The sequence below is a fragment of the Branchiostoma belcheri genome, unplaced genomic scaffold (genome assembly GCF_001625305.1).
Source record: "Branchiostoma belcheri isolate BF01 breed outbred unplaced genomic scaffold, Haploidv18h27 scaffold118, whole genome shotgun sequence".
Taxonomy (NCBI): Eukaryota; Metazoa; Chordata; class Leptocardii; order Amphioxiformes; family Branchiostomatidae; genus Branchiostoma; species Branchiostoma belcheri.
In genome coordinates, this window is record NW_017802580.1 from 486,475 (window position 1) to 504,879 (window position 18,405).

Consider the following 18,405-nt stretch of genomic DNA (forward strand, 5'->3'; position numbering starts at 1 on the left):
GTAGAATTAAACATACAGTGCTGCTATCATTTACAGGAGTTTTGTAAGACCCCAGGAGTAACAGTGTATAAAATGACATCTCCAGCTGAGGTCAAGTACATATTAATAATCTAACAATACGGAGAAACGTTTGTGTCTACGGTAGTTACTAAGTACCATTATGGTAAAAGAAGCTCCGTTGTCTTTCATAATGTTCTAGATAGTACATTTCATATAAATCATTTTGTATTGTGAATACTCATGTCACTCGGACGGAAAGAACCTAATTTTATAAAGATGTAAACGTATAAAAGGACACAAATTTCGATTCCTGAAAGATTCTGAAAGCTTCCAACGTATTCGATTTTGAATCCTACGATAGACCTTTAAGATCATGTCACAATATCAAATGATTTTGTCAAGCTAACTAAAGTTGGATCAAGTTTAATTTTAATATCAAATATCACACTTTGTAGAAATTCTTCGATCAGTGACTGTATTTTGTAGGGTAAATTACGTACCTCCAAAATATGTAGGTACGTAATTTACCTTACAAAATACAGTCACTAATCGAAGAATTTCTACTAACTGTTAATTCTACGTGATTGATGAAACTCACGCCAATTTTTTGTACACTTTATTCCATAAGCGAGAACATATCATCGATACATGACCATAAGGTAACTCAAATACTGTTTAGATAGTAGTTTGTAATAAGTAAAGTTATGTAGTATTGTTGTATTACTGCCATACATTGTACCTTCTACGATTGTTGAGCAATAATGTGCATTCATTCATTATGATATGTATTTTTAAATACAATACAGTATTTGAACCACAAAGTAACTAAACTCTTTGATACAATGAGATGACAGAAAGCATTCGTGAGCTTGCCTTATTTTTTAGAGTAGCAAAATATTACGTTTTTTGGTCTTCAACGGCAGTTATCATCTTCTGCAAACATTGGGGGAGATGGTGAAGAGGTCAAGGGTTACCAAGATGGCCACCGTCTTAGGACTAGCAGCCTTGAGGGGACAGCCTACCGAATCCAAACCCCATAGACTTGCATTGTAAACATAGTTATATTACCAAAAATAAGCTGTCAAAAACTACCTACATGAGTGTTCAACTATGGAAAAGTCACTTGACAGGGTAGTTCAACCTCCAAATTGTCCATTTAGCCCCAAAATGTCACTTTCTAAAGAGAGAAACATAGTACGAAAAATCAAAACAATGAGAGAATGACCTCTGACCCCTATGGAGACCACCAAAACACAACAAGAAGGGATTTGTTTTAGAGCTATAACAAGCAGCCAAAACAACACTAATAGCCATTTTTTTTTCAACAAAACAGAAAGAGACATTACTCTCCAGCTGGAAAATGCAACCATTTATCAACACATTCCAAAAAAAAGGATGTTTTCAGTTGGTTTGGATGCGATTATCAAATCGGGGTCTCAGAATTGGGGCTTCTGGGCAGGCGCAATTTGGTGACCTTTGCCCTTGAGAATCTAAGTCTATCAAATCCTCAGTAGTCCCTGGAGGACAATGTCATCATCAGATAAGTTGTGGACAGGGTTAAAAGTTATTTTATGTTACTATTTATGATTTCTGTTAGCAATTGAGAACCAATACTGTATCAGTGAAAATGACGCCTCCCCTCCCACATCAGGATCTATACCTTATGAGTTTACAACTTTGCTTTTCTTTGTTTACAATACCTACTAAATGTGACAAAAAGCCTCAATAGGAAAAAGGAAAACTCTGATAACCCTTGCAATTTACAGAAGAAATATAGACATTTGTTGGGGACAGACGCTTAGAAACTACGATGCTGTAGTTCTAGTCAAATCTTAAAAGTCAAAAGTTCTAGTCAAATCTTGACTTGGGACCCACAAACTCATGTAGTGACACAAAGTCCCTTTTTTTACAAGCTGTTGTCTTTACAACCTATCAGGAGTCAATCGCCGTATAGTATGTAGTATCTTGTAGTCATGGGCGATTTTAATGCCACAACAGGAAGAGGCAGGTCTGTACTTAAACTGTACTAAAATCTGAGCACAGAAAGAAAGCATTTTCGTGCTCTGGGGCGACGTTATGGAACTCGCTTTCGTCTCGCCTAAAATTGGCAGGAACACTTAAGCTGTTCAAAAAGATCTACAATCAAGAATATATAACTACTGAACACTGACATACCAAGGTCAACTTGTTCCGTTACTTCTGTATTATTTGACTTTCCATGCCACTTTGGTTTGATTATTTATATTTCTTTCCATTGATATGCAGACTCCACTTTTAGTTATTTACTTTTAAGTTGACATACCTTTTGACTATCTACCATTATGATTTGATATCTGAACGATTATAATTATTTCTATGTTACCTTATTTCATTTGATTGTTGATGGGTTAGTTACGATTTTGTCTTGTTCACGATAAGTTTATCTATTTTAGTTGACCTATGTTAGTCCATCTTTAATCTTTTGTTAAAATTATAATGTCATGTAGTTTTGTTGGGGTGCGTAGGACCAAATGGGCACGGCGCCAAGAACGAAAACGGGGACCACCCATCTACATCAAGGTAGGTGGTAGCTATTTTAAACGTAAGGTATCCAAAGACTTCCCGATGTCTGGTATAGCAATAATGACTGTACCAAAACTTGTACAAAAGTTGCAGTCATGAAGCCTGTTTTACTCTGACTTGTTTCCCATCGTCTGCTACTACTACAGCACATTATATATATATAAAAGCATGCGCGGCTCACTTCTACTCGTGGTTAGAACTACAGTATTTTAAAAGCATTAAAGTTGCAGTGGCAGACAGGTTTGACTCTAACCGCGTTAGTCTAAGTCCGTATGCGGAAAAGTTGCTATGAGTATCTAAACCCACCATTAGAGACATTTGCTGCCGAGGCCTGTAAGGTCGAGCACATGCATGAGCGATTGTGCCATACATGTAGGTTCAACAGAATCCCTTTGTTACTCATTTCCCGAGAAAAGGCCTAGGGTACACATACAGACCGACAGCGCCCCTTGCGACTTAGAAGAAAATAACAGTCATGGCCTTGCTTTTGGGTCTCCTCTATAATGTCCCAGATACCACACTTATCACCGAATATTGTGATTTTCTCATGATATTGGGGCCCTGTCCCATTCCACATATTGTGCCATTTGCCAGACGGGAAAGAGTGTAAAATCATTTGGAAAGCATATAACATATATGATCTTAGGTTTTAAGATATTTCCGATCGATTTCTTACTTATTGGGATTGCTACACATTTTGGAATCCTAACATACAGAACCGTGAAACCAATGGACCATTCCTGCTGCCCAAACTCAAGGACATAATCTAACCGAACCGCGGAAAAACCTTGTGGTAAACTGTAACGTATTTTTCCCTTGTCCCCTGAGGCAAGGGTGCATGTACAGACTGACAGCGCCCCCTACGACGTATAGGAGAAGAACAGTCCTGGCCGACCTCGGCCCTTTCACAATTTGTCCTCTACCAGTCTATGGTGTTCTTTACAGCACACTTCCTAAATCATGACTTAGTGTGAATTATCTGTCATATTTCTCCAAAAAATTATGCCATTTCTCATACACAGTTTCTCTGACTGCAATTATGTAAATAATTTTTTAAAAAGTTTTTTATACAAGAGCACATAATTTTGACTTTTAAAAAGTTTTAATACATTACGATTACTACATATTCTGGGATGCAAACAGAACAGTGAATCTTACGCAGTGAATCCAATAAAAAAGGTGATTTGGCCGACCCTATCATTGGATCTTTGTAAAGTTTTGCCTACCTTCTTTCCTTTGACATTGGACATTTGCATTTTTTTACATTTTCCTACAAGATAACGGTCTACAGTAAATTCAATTAATTTCATCAAAATCTGTGAATAAGGAGGGTTTCTTTCGTAGTAGTGAATTAACTGTTGTAATTGTACAGGAAACGCATATTCACGGCAAACATTTTTTTTCTTTATTAAAACATTTAGAAGCAAAGTGGACAGGATGACGACACACTCAAGCCGGAGCTTATGTTCATGTCGCCATCTGACATTACAAAAATACAAAAGCAAATGCAAAAACAGACATGCAAAGCTTAATAATAACAGAATAGAATGAATAAGGTTACAATGTGTAAAGTACTACAGGCAAAACTTACAAAATTGATAGGAAAGATTACTCAAATCTTTTAGTTTCCTTTATAAATGATTGAACATAAAGTAAAAATTTTAAGTTATTTGGATATGATAGTGATACAGAACCTCTAAGGAATAAATGAACTAAAACATCATCAGAGAGATCATTGAGGTTTATGTCAAATCCTACCAACTTAGCTAATTGCTAAAAAGGGAGGCACGATATTGTGTATATTTAGGGCAGACATTGATTTTCGTGTGCGATACAAACGACATATACGACAAAGTATATTTCTGTATCCCTCCCCTTTCAACAAGGCTAATGGAATAGGCTAATCGTTCGTATGACTCATTAGTGTGCACGAGTTTTGCCACATGACACGTACCAAATGCCAAGTGTCGTCACTCGGCCCTGGGACTCAGTCGAACACAGACCCGGGTGGGTTTGATGTTCAGCCGCTGGACCGACACAAGGTGAGCACTGATCTACAAATCCTGTCCATTCTATCTTTATAAACTTATAAACATCACAAAGGCTCAACTGTACGCATTGGTATGTAATATGACCTAAAATCTGTTCCAACACGTACGTAAAAAGTAATGAATTTTCGGGCCGATGTAATGCATTTTTGCCACTTTTAATTAGTTGTTGTCCTGAGTTACTAACTGGTCATCTATGTTTATAAAGGAGGCTGCAGTAGGTCAATCAATATTTCTGCGCGTGTAGGTTCCGTTTAGGTACGCATTTCAGCTAGCCATGGTGGTTTACGTACATACAGGAGTATTGTACATTATATTCAATTAACGTTGTTATTGTGTGTTTAAAGCCTATCGTTTGACCATCAAATTAGTGTAATTAACTAGTGTTAGCTGCAATGCTTTATGAGAGCATGAACTATTTGTCACTGTCATTTCAAGTGACAAGGACATTATTTGCCTAGCCATACAAAGCCCAGCTTTTGTGTTACAAAAAGGCTGCCTGTGGTTGGATCTTTCACAGTCTAAACTATATACGACGTCCAAATAGTAAAACAGTGAATGTGACCAAATCGTAAAATCAGCATTTTATCAAAGGGTAACCTAGCCCCCAATTATTGCTCGAACGATTGTACATAAATAAGAAGACTCCGAAAGTAGGCATGGAATTTTATAGTTCTACTAGATAACATAGTCTTTTAACACCTCGAGGCATTCTGGTTGAGCCAGTCAGTCCCCGGTACCATATTGGCTTCAAACAAAGGGAAGCTGTTGAACGGGTTCAGAGGTAACATGTTGTGGCTTAAGGCTACATTTCACCAATGCCCTCACGTTTGACCCTGAATGAGGGATACGTGACATAAATGCGTTGTCGGTATACTGTCATTGAGACGTAATTGATTTCTTTAATTCTATGTTGCAGGTTACTTCATACGTCAGAAGTCATCGGTTACAGGTTCTTCGTAGTCGAACTCCAGAACTCCAACAGTCACAACCGAGCGCCCGTTTCTGTATGTAAGTTAGCTTTCTAGTTTTACCAATTCGTATTCCCGAATTTAGCGTGTGTTGTGCGTATATAAACAATTACCAATTTGCCGATAAGCGTTACGTTTATATACCCCCCCCCCTTCCCATGCAGACCCTCTGATTTGATAATAGACATTTTGATCGACCTACTCGTACCTCACTTAACACAATCGGTTGTTTATAGGTTTTGATCAACCTCAAATTCTTGATTAAGATTTATAAATATATTTTCTGCACACCGTGCAACAACTGCATCTAGAAATTATATAAAGGGAACTCCGAAGACACAACAGTTCAGTTAACACGGGTTTCTTGGGTAATCTCTAAGCAGATCAAACGGTGGTAAGGTAGTATCTATATTGACCAACGGAGTGTCTATTAGCCACCGAAGATTTGCTAGAAGTCGAAAAGTTCAAAGGCTGTTGACATCTAGTTGTTACCTAATCAAAATGTGCTTGCCAGGTAGTTTTTTTTTGCCCTGACCACCATTCAAGGGTCTTGCCTCCTTGTGAGCCAGCTGGTTGACCGTTACAGAAAGAGTCTCTATACTTATTTTAGACAGTTTAAACAAAGAAAAAGATGGTTCAACATGCGTTTCGTGATGTCTGGGGTTTTGAACCACAAGAACCCCAGTTATTCATTTCTATGTTTCAGTCAGCATATTTTAGTACTGCCTACAGTATTATCTGGTCCAGCTAGGCACGAACTCTTACTGCATGATATGTGCGCGGGTGACAGAATGTGTCCCAGATTCAAGCTATAAACCGCTTGTAAAATCTTGGCACAACTAAATCTTGGCTCTTCATAGGGACACAAGGAGGGGCAGCAATACCATTTTTGAAACGAATTGTTCCTCCCTGGGCGAGTCCTGGCACATCTTTGGTGGCTAATTAGCACTCCTGTGGCCAATAGATACTTCTTTGCCACCGTATGATCTGCTTGGAGATCTTGAGAAAGAAATTCGTCTCTAGTTGCCATCCCCAAAAGTCAGTAAAAAATATAGTTTACTACTATTTGATACTCAGTGTTTAAAAAAGATGAGTACTTGGGTCTGTACTGACTGTGCGCATGGATATACATATAAAGGTCATGGTGGGTTATGTTTACATACTGAACCAACCGGGCGTGAAATTATCAGGACAAAAACATTTTTTCTTACTCTGGTAAAAAAACTAGACCCCTATTTCTTTCCATTGCGCTTGAAATATAAAAGTTGGATTGCATGTATGTCTTCCTCCGTGTATCTTCCTCCGGTACTTTCGAACAGTCAAATAAAAAACTTTGAAATGTCGACAAAATAACAATGGTTATTTTTATTTATCCTTATTTGGAAATAATATTTGATTGATATTAAATTCGTTACTCTTCATCTTAATAGATTCCTTTTATCTTAATAGATGCCTTTTATCACCCATGTCTAGTGTACATCATGTGGACGCTTAGTGCGGTTTCCTGCTGGCTACTGCTTCAAAGCGTATCATCCCAAACGACCAAAACCACCCAATCTCCCATGCTTAACACCCGTGAGTATACTATTGTTATTTCCTGTGCTTGGAAGACTGCTACATACTGTTTGTTGTATTAGTATTGGCAACGCCTCTGGGGCGACCCTAATGGTGCAGTAAGTAATCAGTGTGCAGGAATTTTACTTTCTAGGTACATGAGGAACTAGCTATAGGTAGTAGTACTAGGTACTCTTTTGTGGTGCACAGGCTTACATAAAAATCTTTTTACCATCCAAACTTTATGACCCTAGCATGTCCAGATCATGAGATATCAAAACCGGAAGTACCGCTGCAGTACCGTAACAAGCCGCAAGGGGGCTTAAATCTAATCATTTCTAGGTCACATGAAGACCTACACACTCACCAAGTTATATAACAATCCATCTAAAGCTTGAGTTATTGTGCTAAACCACAAACATACATACTAACATACATACACACACCCACAAACACACACACACATGTGTGCCTCCACGATGGTATCTTGACTCCATACTGCGTCTTCGTAACCCTCCTCCCCATCCTTAACGTGGTTATTTTTCACGTGAGCCTTTGAATTCAAGACATCGTTTAAATCCCTTCCACCAGAAAATTGCCAGCAGGGAAATGGAGCATCCTACCGAGGGACAGCCTCTATGACAGAAACAGGCAAGACTTGTCAACGCTGGAACAGTCAGACACCCCATCAACACCAATATACACCTGTTAATTACCCATTAGCCGGGTTGGAGAATAACTACTGCCGGAATCCAGGAAGCTGGCACGAGATTTGGTGTTACACGACGGATCCCGGCGAGACATGGGAGAATTGTGACGTACCAGTATGCGGTAAGGTCCAATCCTGTAAAATTAAGAGCTGGTGAACAGAACGTCCACTCATGCACGTTTATGTGACGATTGAAATGTAACATAGTTAACGCAACGCAACAAATGTAACAAACTGACCGTCCTGTCAATAACAGAAATTATTGTAAAAAAATCCTGTCAGCATTGCAAATTATTCTACTATTGACAGGACGGATAAAATTTCGGGAATTTTTTTTTCAATTTCAATTTTGCCCCGGTGCTTATGTAGGTTGCTATTCGGCCAATTTTTACGATTCTGCGGCCCCAGCTTGAGATCGCCGTACCTACACTGATCCCCCGCTCGGCAGCGCGTGCCTGTCCTCCCGTAAGCCATGCGGCAGCAGCGCGTGTCTGTCATCCCGGAGGCGAGTTCTGGATGACAGTTCACCGTCCCGAAAATTCCTAGATCTGATACCTCCATGAAATATATGAGTTTTTGTAAATGACATGTCCTCATTAATTATGCAAATGACCTGTACATTAACATAATATATGCATAGTGGTGTTAACCTTTCAGTAACCCATCATTCACCAATAAGGAGTCACAAAATTCTGCAAACAACGTCATCATTTGCATAATTGGTATCTGTTGATGTTCCGCCTGCTACAGATTAAATAGATATGTATAGCAGTACAATTATATAAAACACTGTAATTATAGAATTTTCTCATTAATTATGCAAAATAAGTCCTCATTTGCATAATTTGTACTTAATTATGTAAAACTCTCTCTCAGTTACCTACATACAAAAAATGATGAGAATATGTTGTTCCTATCTGGACTTACTGGCTTTAAAAGTTTTTACCAGAAACTAGCCTGCAGTTCAAGAACAATCCGCTAGGGAGATCAAACTTACACCATTTATTCTTGACAGGATAAGCTATCTGTCATCAAAACATCCAGACCGTAGCATGTTCAGGACAAAAGATACAAAAACCGGAAGTTCTGCTGCAGTACCAAGGTCATCCATCAGGAGGCCCATATTTGGCCTTGACTTTCGGCTTCCTATAGCTAAGACTAACCAGCATACGAAATATCATCACAATCCATAAAGGCGTTATAAAGTTATGCTGACTACAAATGTGCGGAAACACACACACACATACACACACACACACACACACACACACACACACAGACGCGCCAAAAACAATACCTCCATTTTTCATGGAGGTAATAAACAAACATTTATTTCTACCCAAGTGGGCGGGCAACACTACGGTATTTCCCAGAACCACAACAAAGTCCGCCACAAACAGCAAGAATATAACTTTCTTTAGACCTCCATGGTTCTTACTTAGTCATTAACGGTCTGTTTGTGTAATAGTCACTGTCTTATTCTCTTGGGTCCTTTTGTACCAGTAACGTTACTGGTACGACAGTAGTGACAGGACCGTCCTGTCAGCAGTGCAATACTTTATGTTATTGACAGGACCGCCCTGTCAATAGCCATAGTTTTTTTTTTGACACGTCAATGAACGTCATAGCCAGGTGACATGTCTCACTGGATCAGTCTACTGAGGATTACCAGAGTGACCAGTCGAAAGATTTGAGAACTATTCTTTGTGTTGGATCCAAAATTTTTATTTTAAACAATGTACCAAATTCTTGTAATATCTCTTTTGGGACAACTACCAGGGTTCTTTTGTCTACTTCTCTTGTGTTAACAGTATGCGACAAACGCCTGACGGGTGACGATGGGACGTTCACCAGCCCAAACTACCCAAACTTGTACCCTAACGGCAATGAGTGCCGCTACGAGATCTCTGTCACTCCGCCCAAAGTCGTCAGGCTGACCTTCACGGATTTCAACCTTGAGGAGCGGTCTGACTTCCTGTACGTCTATGACGGAAACACAACTGATGAAGCGTGGGAGATAAGTGAGGAAAATAATTGTGTTTCAGTAGTAAACTAGAGTTTCACGATCTCATACCTTCGCCAAATGATGTTAATCTTTATGACTGACAAAGTAAAGATTACTCCTCCTGATTATGCAAATAGGATCCTCCAGTTATCGTGTTGACAGTACAGCCTGATAGACAGACAGGCAGGCAGACACACAGACAGACACACACACACGTACGCCTCTGAAAACATAACCTTCTTAGCGAAGGGAACTACGGCGTAAAGGTTATTTTTGCCCTTACTACATCACGCTTCTAGCAGCATACCCCCCGTCCCCGCTGATCAGGCCCCTAGAAGTTTGCTGACCAGCACAGATAGGTCAGGAGAATTGAGAACATCTTCATCGTGATATATAATACACAGCACAGATAGGTCAGGAGAATTGAGTTTATCTTCATCATGATATATAATACATGTATTTATGCGGTAGAACAAACCATATTCAGGAAAACTCCTACCGGATACTCGGTGCGCTTTCTTCACAGCAATTGAATTATTGTTACAAAAGCATTACGATATAACATAATGATGTGAAAACACATAAAATTTATGTTTTATTTTTAGAATAAGCGATGGAATACTTTCATATTTAGCCAGCAAATCATATGTGCGTAACACCGTTGTTATTTGTGATCTGCCTACCTTTTACAGAAAGGCTTCATGGAGCAAACATCCCGAGTCCAATAACGTCAACCCGAAGCATCATGACTGTTAGATTTACCTCTAACTTATCAGGAAACCTGAAGGGATTTCAGGCCAACTACACAGCAGTAGAAAAAGGTACACCAACTAAACTGTTGGTTGTGTGACAATATTGGTCTTTCCTGATAACATGAACGCCAATGCAATGATCTCTAATCTACTTTAAATCAGTAAGGCAGTTCAGATATACGTAGGCAATAAAAAATTCCATCTCGTAAACGGGCGTCGCTTTTCAGAACGGTCGTTGCTGATGGGATCGAAAGTGGACGAGGGGTTAGGTGGATTGAAGATTAAATAAACTACTACATGGTGTATTTCCATCGCATCACAGTCGGTCCCAGCCCTCCGGCGGATCGGATCTCCCACCCGTCCTTCGGGCGATACGGAATACACCGTGCAGTATTCTATATACTTTAGTACAGCCCAGGGTTCTATACATATCTCGTTATCACACAGACATCCAAATGTTTCAAAGGATAATTCACATGCGTTTCGCCGCTTTCGAAAATTTGGACGTTTCACGTTTATTCGACAGGATTCGGAAGTTCGAACTGATGCTCTTGCATCTCTTTTTGGTTTAGGGCCACCAAACTTTGGCTCATTTTGCATTGAACGGTGCGTTTTCTCGGGCACGTATGACATAAATAAAATATAACACTGTGTATTCGGCATCACAGTCGGACTTAGTCCTCCCGCAAGTTGGATCTCCCTCCGGCGATTTGACCCGCGGTCGGACTGGTACCTCGGGTGATACGGGATACACCGCGTTGTATTCTGTATTTATATGTGTAATTTGTTTTGCAGTGTTATCTACCTGTGAGGTCGGCCAGTTCCTGTGTGATGACGGTGTGACCTGCATAAAAGCTTGGGAACGGTGTGACGGAAACAACGACTGCAGAGACGGTGAAGATGAGGATGCAAACACCTGTGGTAGGTACTAGGTTAGCATACGTTGATTTACAATAAAATTGTACGTTGAATAACATTGTAAATCAATGTTAAAAATCTTTAAAGCCCTTGTCCCGTGGGCATATATACACATGGGATGCACATACAGTAAGATTACCATTCATATAGTACCCTGTATATGTAGGATTTGGGGGTATGTACAACGCATTAAACCTCGGCGAAAGTCAATTAATGCCACCAAAGAGCACAAAAAATGTCTAGGGCCTATGACCTGATTCAGACATGAAATTATTGAAAAATAATGTTTAAAAAAATACCAGCAGGACAAGGGTTAAACTAGTGATAATGAATTCTTAGAATTCTGAGTTTCTATATACTATAAATTGATATTTCCCAAACGGTCACAAGGTCTGGAGAGTGAAATATTGTGTTACACAGACTTTGGAGCAACCTGAATGGCCTATCCATGACCTACACCGTATTTAAAATACCTTCAACGACATCCTTATCTTGAATGTCTTGGACTATGGTCGCTTACAGAACCAGCTCTTATTTTCTTTTACGGTTTTCTTTTACGGCTGCTGTATGCTTTATCTTAAACCATGGTCGGGCATGGTTCTGAACTACCCGCTAGGGCCCCTTTCTTCAATTGGGACCGAAGCATAACAGGTGTTGTACTGATGTGGTACTGGGGGTTAGACAATAAAAGGAAACGCTGAAAATAAATGTTAACCCCCTTCCATTTCAAAACAACACAAGTGATGTGTTTATGAATAGCAACGTTCTTTATTAACAAGAGCCAACATTTCGATGACCGTCTGTCATCTTCATCAGAGCATTTATCATGATTGGTTCACTGTTCACTGAAGCTGTGGGTTATGGCTAATAAGAATGCGTTTCCAAACATAAACAGAAATATATGTTTCGGCAATGATTTTTCATCATGGAAATTTGCCCTAAAGAAGATGACAGATGGCCATGTCCTTGACGAAGATTACGGACGACCATCAAAACGTTGGTTAGTGTAGTTGTGATGAAAGAATGTTTGCTATCGATCAATCATTCAATCAACTTGATCAAATGTTTCACGAGGGGTGATGCGTTTTTGTTTTCTCATCCAGCTTGTCAAGATATTCCAGAGTCTTTGAGGATGTGCAGTGACCTTGAGTACGACAAAATGACACTTGCCAATCCTCTCAACTCCGCCTACACAACGGTAGATGACATCGCAAGGTCAAACCAGTTCAATGCCTACAGGGATCTGGCGGTTTCCGGGTGTCATCCCCGTATTAAAGATTACGTCTGTGCCATCATTGCGCCGCGCTGCAATTCCAGGTACGTTATTGCCAATTTCCGTACATCCAGCCTATTGCCGAAGTAACACACATCTTTCTTTATAACTAAAACTACATTGATACTAAGTATAAGGGCATTCCTGTTGTATCCACTGCATTTTCCGCGTAAGAGATCTAATATACTCCGTAAAATCCATATGTTTCCGGTAAAGGACAGTATGTATTTCGTAAAATTCTTATGTTTACTAGTATATCGTATGTATTTCGTAAAATCCATTCTGTAAAATGTTTGTATGAATTCTTTGGCACCACTGCAATTTGTCGCCATGTCGTTATCAGTGTAGCCATCATTGTCTTCTTGTGACTTTTTAGTTTTAGTCCGAACCCCCGGCAAATGCTGCCCTGTCGGTCTTGGTGTGAAGAGGTCAAGTACTCGTGTAAACATCAGCCAACCTGGTCAATTTTCCCAACCTGTGACATGTTCCACTACAACAACTGCAACAACGTCAGGCCTTCAAGGACCCAGACTGGCGGTAGGTCTATAGCCTTTTTTCCACTAGGAAAAAAATGCTCGGATTGAGCCGAATGGATTAGTGACCAGCTTTGATCTGATTTTGATCCCGTCAACTTTACCCAAATAAGAAAGCTCGAAATCCGGTTCGGTTCTCAGCAATGTCCAACCTTGCGAGGCAAACGTTAGTCGTTGCTGATCCGTATCAAGCCAAACCCAATCGGAGCCTTCCCACTGGTGTAAAATCCGGATCGAGCCAATCTATTTGGCTCGATCCGGACAATTTTATCCTACATGGAAAAAAGAGCATATCTCTATTTCTTTTGTGCCAATCCGAAGTTGGCCAGAGCGTTTTGTTGCAGAAACTAACCCATTCTAAATGCCCCGCCAATATTAAAGAAAATACTGTGCAAAACGCCGAGAGCAGTCCGTTGATAAACCAGCGTAATTCTCCCGAAGATTTTTTTTTCTACTTTGTACTTATGTCATGGCCCGACTCGATCTCCTTACATCATGGACAATATATAGTATACACAAAATAGATCGTATTTTCTCAGACACAAATTTGTGTTTTCTATGCATTCTGATTATTGTACTCTTTCTTTTGCTAACTTAAAAGTGCCTTAGCAACTTTCTATTAGAATACATGAGACAAATGTTAAATACTGTAGACATAGGCCAGTACGATCAACATGACAAAGCGATTCTGACCTTCTTCACCTGCCGACGGTCCGTCGGGAAGTATACAGAAGGTCTATTTTCTACTCAGGAGCAGGGTCATGGAATAGACTACCAGTTAAAGTAATAATGGCAAACTCAGTTACAACGTTTAAAAAGTCAGAGACACGTGACCGTAAAAGCGGGTCATACGTGCTAGATAACTTGTGTCGCCCCCCGTCTCTGTTCATGGTAGGTCTGTGAGCTCTTACATAAGAGCTCTTACATAAGAGCTCACAGACCTACCCTGAACAGAGACGGGGGGCGACACAAGTTATCTAGCACGTATTACTAGCTACTACGGCCACGTGTCTCTGACGTCACGTTCCAAGAGTAGACGGGTCCATTCCGTGAACAAGGTTGATAGACTCAACCGAAAATTTGGGTAAGTCCTAATTCTGTAATCTTAGTGTTGGAAGTTAAAAGCTTAGAATTATTTCATAATGACTTGTACCAACACAGATAAACTTTCATGACAAGGGAAGCAATATTTTACATCGATATAACTATAGTATAAAGTGACATATAACTACGGGTACAACAGTTGGATAGCTATCCCCTTACATTATTGAGTAGTATTTTTATTTGCATGATGCATGCAAACTGTTGATTTTCAAGATAAAAAAGCGTTTATGCCCCACATTCCAATGCTTGAGCAGGAAAGTTTGACATACATACCAAAACACTTCGATGCAGTACCTACTTATGGTATGCAGCTGTTCATGGAGTGAACTCAATCAAATTCCAACAGCCAATCAGCAAGAAGATTAGAGGAAAGCTGCATGCCTATTGGTTCTTGCTGTGCATGCCAGACTGATGACTCATGGATAGTCATCCCCAACTATATCATAAATTGTGACCTAAAAACGGCCAAAAAATCCCAATTTATACAAGTTTAAGGGAGAGTATGCCAAAAATTACAATTAATTGTTGTTGTTGGTAGAAAATAAAGCATACACATACCAAATTTCAGATGATTTGAGTGTAATACCAGGTCTCCAGGACCAAAAATGTACAGATTTTGTCCAAAAATAGCCCAAAAGCCCTATTTTACACAATTCTAAGTAGTGTACGTCAAAAGCGTGAATGGCATTCTTTTGACATGTGTCCAAGGTATCCCCATACCGAATTTCGGGACATTCGGATTCAATATTATGGCACAGGAGCCAAAATGTAAATTTTTTTGGCTGAAAATAGCCAAAAAGCCATATTTTACACAATTTTAAAGTGGTGTATGTCAAAGGCTTGAATGAGGTTTTGTTGACATATGTCCAAGGTATCCACATACCAAATTTCAGGTCATTTGGTTCTATTACCAGGGCTCCTGATCCCAAAATGTATTTTTTTTTACTTGAAAATGGCCAAAAATCCAAATAAAACAATTGTTCAAAAAAAGAAAAAAAGCCTGGGGGTATTTGGCTAATCTACCTTCATGCCAAATTTCATGCCATTTGGCCCATGAATGAAGAAATTGAATCCATTTAACGAAATGGCAGGAGGAGAAGGAGATTTGAGTAGAAGAAGAAACATGAGGAAAAACAATATGACTTCACCACATAGTGGTGAAGCCATAAATAGATGGTAATTATTTCGTCTCTGTTCACTAGTAATAGAAGAGTACATACATTAAACTAATTGTATTTACCATTTTGTCATACAATTGTTGTGGGTGACCAATTTCTTAGTAATGATTGATTTCTGTCGTCCTTACAGTTGAGTGCTTCAATGGAAATGGAGCAAACTACAGAGGGGACGAGTACAGAGACCCCATAGGTGAAGGCGATTGCAATCGATGGGACGCGGATATCCACCCAAAAAAGTACCCATGGTCGAATCTTGTCGATAACAAATGTCGCAACCCTCCTGTGAGCGCTCGAGACATCAGGCCATGGTGCTTCACATCCAGTGGCTTTGAGTACTGTGACATAATGCCCTGCAACAGTAGGTCATCAAGTTATACGTATTATCACTCACTCACTCACTCACTCACTCACTCACTCACTCACTCACTCACTCACTCACACACACTCACATCACTCAGCCCCGTAGCTTGCAAGACGTAGGAGTAGTCTGTCCACAAAATTTCTCATCCTCTGGCCGCAATGCTTGAATTGTTGAATGAAAAAACAGCATTTCCCCACATGATGCAGAGAGGATGTCAACAAGTTTACTTAGTATATAATTAGACTTATGAGAGACACTGATTTCAGCCTAGTATGTAAAAAAGCAATCTTGCAGTAGCACCCTACTCATTTTATTCCATCTCTCATTAGCTTCGATTAAAGGGTGCAAAGATCCGGGCAAACCCCTGTTCGGAAAAAGGAATCCCGTCCTGAAGTTCTACTGGCCTTATAATAGAATCACGTACACCTGTGACACGGGATTCAAGTTCCCGAAGGGAAGTCCCCCCAATACAGCACGGTGTGTTCAAGTCAACGAATCAACGGGAGAGTTCGACTGGGCAACACAGAAACCTAAATGTGTTGGTATGTGTTGTTTCATCAATTGTGCTTTATCCAGAACCATGCTAGGACACGGTTTTGGATAGTTTACACGTATCACGAACGGTAACGGAGCAAATCTGTGGCATTGGATGCACAGGGACCATGCGTGCTTATAATTAATGGCCAAGCACGACTGCCTCCATCCCTCTCTCTTGGTCATGTCTGCCGTGTGCCAGCGCTTGGGGACTGAAAAGGGGCAGGCCGGTCGACTTCCTATATAATCCACCAGATCGCAAAATGCCTTACTATAAATTTCTTCATACAAGCTTGGAGTAAATACCTGTTTGGACAGGGAATCTAACAGCATTTTTAATCTTTTGCAGTCGACCACAAATACAAGCTTCAAAAGGATCTTCTTAGCGAGACTGTCTACAACGTGGAGGTTGCTCCAACAACTAATCTGTATATTAAAGCATATGTCGTTAACATCATCAACTTGGTAAGTACCAGACATGACTTCCAAATCTGCAGTTATTTTCAGCATGTTGTTAGGACGATTTAACATTTTTACAACCATATATATATATATATATATATATATATATATATATATATATATATTACTGTGCAGAGCTTTGCAATTTTGATAGCCTTTTGTCGTCTTCGAATAGTAACCTGGTAACCAGGGGGGGAGATGATACTATCCTATCATCCTTTGCAATACACATTCCACAACACGTGTCCCAGATGGCTGACTGTCAGCACCAGGCATATATTCTTGTCATGTTTCCTTTAAAACTGCAGCAATGGCAACAATTTGACAAGTAATTTTTGGTTCTTTGAAGTATCAAAGGACTCAATTAGTGTATGAGGCTATCTGACATTTGTAACTTATGTACAACTTCTTACATTGTGTCATAAACATTTATGCAAACATTTGCTACAAACTCTGTTGATTGGTGATATTATACATCTTGTGCATCAGAAAACCCCAAATGCACCAAAAAGCACCCATGGGAAACGGAAGAAAATATTATATTTGATATGATTTTATTTAATAATCATCAACAAATGCAATTTTCTTCCGTTTCCCATGGGTGCTTTTTGGTGCATTTGGGGTTTTCTGATGCACAAGATGTATGATATCACCAATCAACAGAGTTTGTAGAAAAGCACTTTAGTTTGGTGAAGTTTGAGCACCAATTTTGGAGCAAATGTTTGCATAAGTGTTTATGACACAATGTAAGAAGTTGTACATAAGTTACAAAAGTCTCATACACTACTTGAGTCATTTGATAATTCAAAGAACCAAAAATTACTGGTCAAATTGTTGCCATTGCTGCACTTTTAAAGGAAACATGACAAGACTATATGCCTGGTGCTGACAGTCAGCCATCTTGGACACGTGTTGTGGAATGTGTATTGCAAAGAATGATGAGATAGTATCATCCCCCCTGCCTGGTAACCAAACCTACCATTTATTATAGCTCCCCAGTCCTACATAAATAAATGCAAAGAGGATGCAGGCCACGGGGGCCACAATAGGTTTGGTAACCAGGTTAAGCAAACTGAGGAGGAGGTTAAAACGTTGTCACAATAAGATATTTGGTTAGGAAACTATTATATGTATGTAAGAAAATCATTTTGAATAGACTACCTAGTGTTGCAATGGGTATGAGTTTATAATAATAGTGTTGGGAGATTTTGTGACATAAATTGTGCTTAACAATATCCAATATTTCTACATGTACTTGTAAGTACCATCAATGTTACTTAGTGTTCTTTGCCAATATCTAATAGCGTATTGGCGTCTCTTCTATCTTTTCCTTTTTAGGATGAAAAAGCTGAACAAATAGTAACATCCTACAAAGCTGAATGGGTACGTTGTAAGCTTTTTCCTAATATATATGCATATATGTATACATAATAGATATAAA

At 39.5% G+C, this 18,405-nt stretch overlaps 1 protein-coding gene and 1 long non-coding RNA gene across 2 annotated transcripts in view; both read left to right on the forward strand.

Moving 5' to 3' along the window:
* The first annotated feature begins 4,535 nt into the window (after positions 1-4,535).
* Positions 4,536-7,151, forward strand: LOC109462553. Its single transcript, XR_002139774.1, has 3 exons — positions 4,536-4,604; positions 5,530-5,621; positions 7,055-7,151. It is a non-coding gene; the product is annotated as an uncharacterized LOC109462553 (long non-coding RNA).
* Positions 7,152-7,599: 448 nt separating this feature from the next.
* LOC109462513 overlaps positions 7,600-18,405 on the forward strand; it is a 16,161-nt gene continuing 5,355 nt past the window's right edge. The window contains exons 1-11 of the mRNA XM_019759066.1: positions 7,600-7,617; positions 7,702-7,966; positions 9,656-9,865; positions 10,542-10,670; positions 11,397-11,522; positions 12,623-12,836; positions 13,169-13,329; positions 15,738-15,965; positions 16,298-16,510; positions 16,852-16,967; positions 18,303-18,347. Of these exons, the coding sequence (XP_019614625.1) occupies positions 7,600-7,617; positions 7,702-7,966; positions 9,656-9,865; positions 10,542-10,670; positions 11,397-11,522; positions 12,623-12,836; positions 13,169-13,329; positions 15,738-15,965; positions 16,298-16,510; positions 16,852-16,967; positions 18,303-18,347 (1,725 nt within the window). The remainder of the gene's footprint in view (positions 7,618-7,701; positions 7,967-9,655; positions 9,866-10,541; positions 10,671-11,396; positions 11,523-12,622; positions 12,837-13,168; positions 13,330-15,737; positions 15,966-16,297; positions 16,511-16,851; positions 16,968-18,302; positions 18,348-18,405) is intronic.